Source organism: Zea mays, chromosome 3 (assembly GCF_902167145.1).
Source record: "Zea mays cultivar B73 chromosome 3, Zm-B73-REFERENCE-NAM-5.0, whole genome shotgun sequence".
NCBI classification, from domain to species: domain Eukaryota; kingdom Viridiplantae; phylum Streptophyta; class Magnoliopsida; order Poales; family Poaceae; genus Zea; species Zea mays.
In genome coordinates this window covers 31,475,172-31,482,726 of record NC_050098.1, presented here as the reverse complement: position 1 = coordinate 31,482,726, position 7,555 = coordinate 31,475,172, and the positions used below count along the sequence as shown (strand labels likewise).

At 40.5% G+C, this 7,555-nt stretch overlaps 1 protein-coding gene across 1 annotated transcript; it reads right to left on the bottom strand.

The window, feature by feature from the left end:
* Positions 1-213: 213 nt before the first annotated feature.
* On the bottom strand, positions 214-4,940 carry LOC100282026 (ribokinase). The gene is made up of 8 exons (NM_001154939.2): positions 4,533-4,940; positions 2,331-2,594; positions 2,175-2,246; positions 2,044-2,082; positions 1,688-1,795; positions 1,499-1,596; positions 1,214-1,325; positions 214-851 (listed from the first exon to the last, which is right to left on the bottom strand). Exons 1-8 carry the CDS (start codon positions 4,716-4,718, stop codon positions 603-605), a joined length of 1,128 nt encoding a protein of 375 aa, NP_001148411.2. The 5' UTR covers positions 4,719-4,940; the 3' UTR covers positions 214-602.
* Positions 4,941-7,555: the final 2,615 nt, after the last annotated feature.

Here is a 7,555-nt window from a genome sequence, read left to right as displayed (position 1 = left end):
CGGGCACCTAACTAGTGCAATATATAAGTATCTTGGCCGACAATAAAAAAAAGTTACTCCATCTCAAAACCCAAAATATAGTTATTTCTAGTTCTTTTTTCGTCCATATTTAAATAAATAATATAGTAAATATAGACATATACAAACTAAATTTGTAGATTATTGTATGAATGTATGTTTAGTCTAAAACAAATTTTATTTTTGGACGGAATGAGTATGTACTTACAAAGACAAAACAGCATACAAATTTTGGGCGTAGAAAATAGTACTCTAGCTAGGCAGCTAGCACACACATGAAGTGCAGTAATCAATATACTCCATCTGATTGATTCAGTCTTAGGAGTGGCTCTACAAATCAACTAATGTATCTGCCCGTCCTTCACCATGCCAGCAATCAAGCATGGTCATGGACACCAATATTCTAGTAACATTAACAGACTAGCAGGGGAAAGGTAACGCCAGCAATTAACAACGGAAGGCTGGATACTGGCCACTCGACCGGCCCTGGGTGATGCTACGAGTCTTCGAGAGCTGGGAGATACAACAGCTGGTGCAGCATGCAGGCATTTAGCTAGCTAAAGCTACAGCAGCAATAGTTTCATTCAGTTCTTGAGCTCCGGGAGCAGCAAGCCCCTGGCGTGCATCTGCTTGTACATCCACTGCCAGTTCTCCGGCCGCACCTCCCCGCCGAGCGCCCGCGTCACCGACCCGCCGCTGCACGCCCCGACCTTGCAGCACTCCTCCAGCGGCAGCCCCTTCACCAGCCCGTACAGGAACCCGCTCGCGAACAGGTCGCCCGCTCCAGTTGTGTCCACCGCGTTGCTCTCCCCGATGGCCGGGACTCGAACGACCTGCATCCATTCATCGCTGTCGCTGTCACATACTTGTGATCAATTTTTCTTTACCACCAAAAACAAGGACACCTGGTCGGTGCTCAATGCTTAACACCAGTCGAAAATTTTAAAACAATGCATCTGAAACTAGTCTCTGTACATTTTTGTACTGGTATTACTACTGCTAGGCACTACTAAATACTCAGCCTGCTCATTCGCCACGATTTTGGTTTCGTACGCTGTATCAACTAAAAAGACTTGCTGTCATCCTCCAGAAGACATAACAACTAAAATATCATTCTCAAGAAGATTATGTAAATTGGGTGCGAACATTATTGACTGACCATACAGGCTGCAACTGGCCTAAAGTTAAAACTCACCTGTTTGCCATGCTTTGCCATGCATCCCTTTGAAGCAAGTGTCACCACGGCCCATTTGCAGTACTTGCCCAAGAATGCAAGCGCCTCCTCTGGATCTGATTCCAGGCTTCCCCTACAGATAAAAGCAACAGATGAAGTCCAGGCACATACCTTAGGTTGGTTGCACTATGACACTTCAAAAGATGTGAACGGATATTTTCATCCAATCGAATTTAGCCGGTTCACCATTTTCTTTCATTGCTTTCCTACTTAGATGCATCAGCATACGATCTTAGAAAGACTCACCCTATAACCTCCCTAGCTTCATCTTCGTTGGCGAAGCAAAGGTCAATGTTACCAGTCTCCAAAAGGTTAACAAGTTTAGACCTAGAGTCACGAACCATCTGCATGTAGCCAATCACAAGGAAATATGACAGTGTTTACAAAGTTAACTTCTACTGAACCATAAGGTCAGTAATAAAGATGCATACACACCTCGAAACTGGCCAAATCTAATGATACTGAAAGGCCTTCCTGTTTCGCAATCCTAATAGCTTCGACAATCTGTTCCATGTTCTGTTGTGCATATCTCACAATGAGCCACTGCATGAAAGTAAATAGCAGTGAGAAATTCAGACTTCGACCTTCTTTGGATCAAAAGATTATTTCCTGAATCCTGTGTTTTTCCTGTGTTTTTGAACTAATTCATGTGAAGTTCCTATACCATTCCTGTGAATTTCCTGCGTTCCAAAGGAGCCCTTAACAAAGACATATGCTCTGGATGTTTCTCCTAAGAGGAATGCATATATCACAAAATGAAATGTGCGCCAAAAAGGGAAGAAGAAAGGCACCTTGGAGCCTTTGAAATCCTCCTTTCTAAATTCATTGGCCTGTTAGATGGAAAAAGGATATAAAAATCATAATATTATTAAGAGATATAAGTAACTTATGTAACATTTAACATTATCAAATAAGGAGATACCTGTATCTTGACTGCACTAGATAGGCATGGCCGCATGGTGCGATTGCCGCTTGCATCGACCAAGCACACACACTATAATAGAGCTTTTCAGCCTTATCCACTATGCAGTAAAATAAGGGCAAAAAAGATAACTTCTGGCTTCAGATATTAGACTACCTGAGCGGTGTGCCCTTTTTTCGCCCTTAATCTTGTGAGATCTACACCACTAAAGCTCATATTGTTGACAAACAGAAGTCCCTGGTTGTCATCTCCACAAGCTCCAATTATTCCAGTTGATATCCCAAAACCAGCTGAGAGCCCACGGATTGTGTTGGCAACACTTCCACCGGCTATTGTAGTTACCGGAGTGAGATCATTGCGGGAAGGAAGGATGTGGGCATTCACTTCATCAAGAATATGATTCAGCTCATCAATGGATACCTGTAAATAGAACCATTGGCAGATGAAAACTCTGAACCTAACACAATAACACAGTTTTGCTTTCCAACATAATGATGTTACCATGCCAGGATAGTTCCACTGTAGTAGTGGATCTTGATATCATATAAAACCAATCCAGGTTCAGAGGAATAATTCATGATGCAAATGCGACCACAAAAAATACAATAAAATAGACTGGACACATGATTCTTCAACCTCCAAACAATAGCTAAAAGGCTGTGGAAGGTCATCAACTAGCAAAACATACAATTTCCACTTTACTTGGGTAGCTTTAATTCCTAATTTATTTTGAATGGCATCAAAGAATAGGATAGAATGATAGATATGTTCCTGGACATGTATGCATGTGCAGATGTGCTTTTGATGTGTTTGCAAGCTAAAGCCAAATGTCTTCCTCTTGGAATCATACTAACCAACAGGAAGAAAATTAATAATATTCAGCATGATCAACTGAAGAATCTCTGACTCTCAGATCATAAATTAAGTGGGTTCGAATAAGAGGGAAAACCTCTAACCCATTTCACAAAATCCAGAAGATATAAGTACATGGTTTATCTAAGCATTATGAAATTAACGTTTCATCTATCCAAAAGAAAAGAAAATTGCAATGTAGAGATTATACAAGGACTCAGCAATCACATCGTAAGAGGGGCCTAATTCTTATTTGGTTGAGTGTCTCGAGTCAAATAGAACTGATATTAAGATTCAAGACCATTCCAGGTGTACCTTTTCTCCCTTGATAAATGATAATTAAAGGGAATGCTGAACAACTTTTTTTTTTGCAGACCAAGGCTGGACAACATTGCGAAGATGAAATATGACGATGACACATTTAATTATAATAAAATTTGACAAGTTGGATCTGCATCTACATTTATTTGCATAAAAAAAGTCAAGGATGCCTGTCGATAGTAGCAAGCAGTTTCTTTCATTACAAACTTTTACCAACTCTGGGGCCTAAACAGTTAGGTGTCAACGGACCAATCAATTTGAGAAACATTAGTCCATGCTTGTTGCTTGACCTGTTGACCATTCCTGAAGTGTGCAGTGTAGACCATGCCAACCATCAGGCAGGCCCCTTTTCAGTGAAAGCAATAACAGGTTTAATCAATAATAGCTACAGTTAACTAAAGCACAGACCAGGTCAAATTTAGGAAATATCTGCCTGTAAACTCCGAAAGTACTTGCTTTTTTAATCATTCTGCTCAAGTACAGAAAGAGTGGAACCATGTGGAACAAAAGAACAAGCAATTTATTGGCAATTCAAAAGAGACAAAACATGATTCAGCAACCCATTCATTATTCAAAAGCATTTTTTTCTAAGGAACCAAACAAAACTAGCTGCAAATCATTTCAAGCACAGAGATATAGGGATAATGAATGAAATTCTAATTCAGATTAGACAGGTTTCTTTTGCGGCAGGGAATTAGTGTTTTTTCAGAAAAATATACAGTAATTCCATCACAAAATTGAATGCATTAGGTGTTGAAGAACAAGCGATCCAAACGTCACATACTCACATGGCCAGCCGACAACATGGTGGGGCCGCAATTAAAGCTAGAACTCGGCACTAATGCAAGAACCTACCTCAAAGGCTCGAACAACCATATGATGGCAAACGACCCATCCTGAAACCCAAAAGGGGAAAAAAGGAAGGGAAGGGTGTAGAATTCCGAGGACGTGTTGGCCCTTGGATAGATATAGGGAATCTCCGAAGAAACATTAAGAAGGAGGAGAGCATCTGGCAATCATGCGGCGTAAGTGTTACTGGCTCTACGAGACCAGACATTGCAAAGTCGGATTGCGATTTCAATTTGTGAATAAATGGACAGCTGCACATTGGAGAAGTTGAAGCGAAGCGAATTATAACTATACGGCCGTGTTGCGCGTGGGAGGGAGGGAAGGAGAAGGAAGTACCTGCTGCGAGCCGCCGCGGTCGCCAGGGACGCGGTCGAGGAGGGACCAGTCGACGCGCGCGACGTGGTCGATCAGCGCCGAGAGCTGCAGCCCCACCACCGCGGGCGGCGCCGCGGCCTCCCTGCCGGGTCGGAGGGACGAGGGAGGCTGCTGCTGCGGATGCCCATGCGCTGCCTCCGCGCCCATATGGTCTCCCTCCGTTGGCCCACTCCTCGAGCGGAGGAGGAAAAAGGTCGCCGGCGGTGTGGAGCGAGGGCTCTGTCCGGAGCAGATGGGATTGCAAGTCTCCAAGGGGAGGGCCGTCTTCGCTCCCGTTTTATAGGAGGTGGGGGACAAGGCGGACCGCGGACACACAAGCTTCGTGGGCACTCTTCATCATTACCCTTGCATGGGTCTCGATGCGTCGTTACGTGGATAAATCTGGCATTAAGATTCTAATTAACCATTTTTTGCTTGTTTAATTACCTAGGTGACCCAAGCGGTAAAGCCACACCACTGTATTATGGAGCCATAACAAAACATTTATTATAAATAAACCCCTTCTCAATCACCTCTGCCGCCCCGCATGAGCAAAATTGTGAGCACGAAGGTTTAAACCATGTTTGGAAGACAACCATGCCGCGAGTGCGGCAAACAAAACGTTCACTTGACTTTTAAGGCTCTGTTTGGTTTTTACGGATTGGAGATCCGGAATAATTTCTAGCCGAATTATTTCTCTAATTTATATAAATTTTGATAAGCTAAAATGAATTCAGGTTTATTCCTATGTAAACGAACGGGCTGTTAGTGAGCCAGCGCCTGGGAATGAACGGCGACACATGCGTAGAGGCGTGACGAACCTTTGGCGAGTTGCGGACTTGCGGCACGAAGAGTCATGGGATGTTTGGTTTGAATTACGGGGTATTTGATTTGAATAATGAGTTAATCTATTATCATCTCATTTCTCGTAGTCAGTTAGGGCCTGTTTGTTTCAGCTTATAGATTATACAATCTGGAATATAATCTAAATTATATAATCCAGATTATAATCTAGATATATTATAATCTATATGTAGTTGTTTGGTAGTTTAGATTATACAAATGTAGATTATTCACAAAGACAATAATACCCTTGTTTGTTTATTTAAGGTGAGAAAAAAAGATGGCATATATTGTAATTTCTATTTACATAACCATGGGTAGTGGTTCTTTTGCCAAAATAATCTCAAATAAGCTACCCTTGAGGAGATTATGAGATTATCATAATCTGGCCTTTAGATTATATAATCTGAACTCATAATCTAGTTGTTTGTTTACCTAATGGATTATTTGCGCTAGATTATATAATCTGGAGAGATTATAATCTGAAACAAACAGGGCTTAGGGCCTGTTTGTTTCAACTTATAAATTATATAATCTGGATTATAATCTAAATTATATAATCCAGATTATAATCTAGATATATTATAATCTATATGTAGTTGTTTGGTAGTTTAGATTATACCAATGTAGATTATTCACAAAGACAACAATACCCTTATTATTTATTTGAGGTGGGAAAAAAGGATGGCATATATTGTAATTTCTATTTACATAACTATGGACAGTGGGTCTTTTACCAAAATAATCTCAAATAAGCTAGTCTTGAGAAGATTATGAGATTATCATAATTTGGGGTTTAGATTATATAATCTGACCCATAATCTAGGTGTTTGTTTAACTATTTGATTATTTGAGATGGATTATATAATCTAGAGAGATTATAATCTGAAACAAACAGGGCCTTAGTACTAATATTTGAAATGGAGTCATTTCACTAAATTTGATGAATGAATCCATGATACATCACCTCAATTTAAATGGGATGATTGCTCAAATCAAAGTTATGGGCTTTTGATTGCGTCTTGATCGAAGAGAATTGAGGAATTAAATATTTTTCTATTTAATTTTGACTATGAAAAAACTTAATTACTTCTGATTCCTTCGATCGATCTAGACGTAATTATACAAACCCTTACGGAGAAAGACGACTCACCTTACCTTTGCTTAGATGGTTCTTGTCTCCTTGCAAACATATCTATTAAATATATTGAACATAACTCCAACTCCAACAACAACAATAATAATAATAAATAAATAATACTTTATTCGTTACAATTTATAATTCGTTTGACTTTTTTTTACCAAATTTGATCGGCTTACCTTATTTAAATTTTTTGCAAAAAAATCAAAGCCATATTTAAAGTACATTATATGCTAAACGATATTATAGTAAAAACTAATAACAATTATGATTTTTTAGTAAGACGAGACATTAAAACATGAGGTAAAAAAGTCAAACGAATTATAAATTGGAACGAATGGAGTATAAAACACCAAAGTCTTGAATTAAGGATACTCATCTTGAGAGCACCTAGAGGGGGGTGAATAGGTGATCCTGTAACACTTGAAACTTAAGCCACAAAAACTTGGTTAAGTGTTAGCACAATAATTGCTAGTGGCTAGAGAGGAGTCTTCAACAAAACACAATAACCACAAGATATCAATCACAGAGATGGCACGATAGTTATCCCGTGGTTCGGCCAAGACCAACACTTGCCTACTCCACGTTGTGGCGTCCCAACGGACGAGGGTTGCAATCAACCCCTCTCAAACGGTCCAAAGACCCACTTGAATACCACGGTGTTTTGCTTGCTTTTCTTAATCCCGTTTGCGAGGAATCTCCACAACTTGGAGCCTCTCGCCCTTACACTTGAAGTTCACAAAGAAGCACGGAGTAAGGGAGGGATTAGCAACTCACACAAGACACTAAGATCACAGCAAATACACACACACAAGACCCAGACTTAAGCTCAAAAGACTAGCACACTAGAACGGAGCTCAAATCACTAGAATGTCGAACAAGTGCGCAAGAATGGAGTGTGAGTGATCAAGAGTGCTCAAGGAATGCTTGGTGTGCTCCTCCATGCGCCTAGGGGTCCCTTTTATAGCCCCAAGGCAGCTAGGAGCCGTTGAGAGCAATCTTGGAAGGCAGATCATGCCTT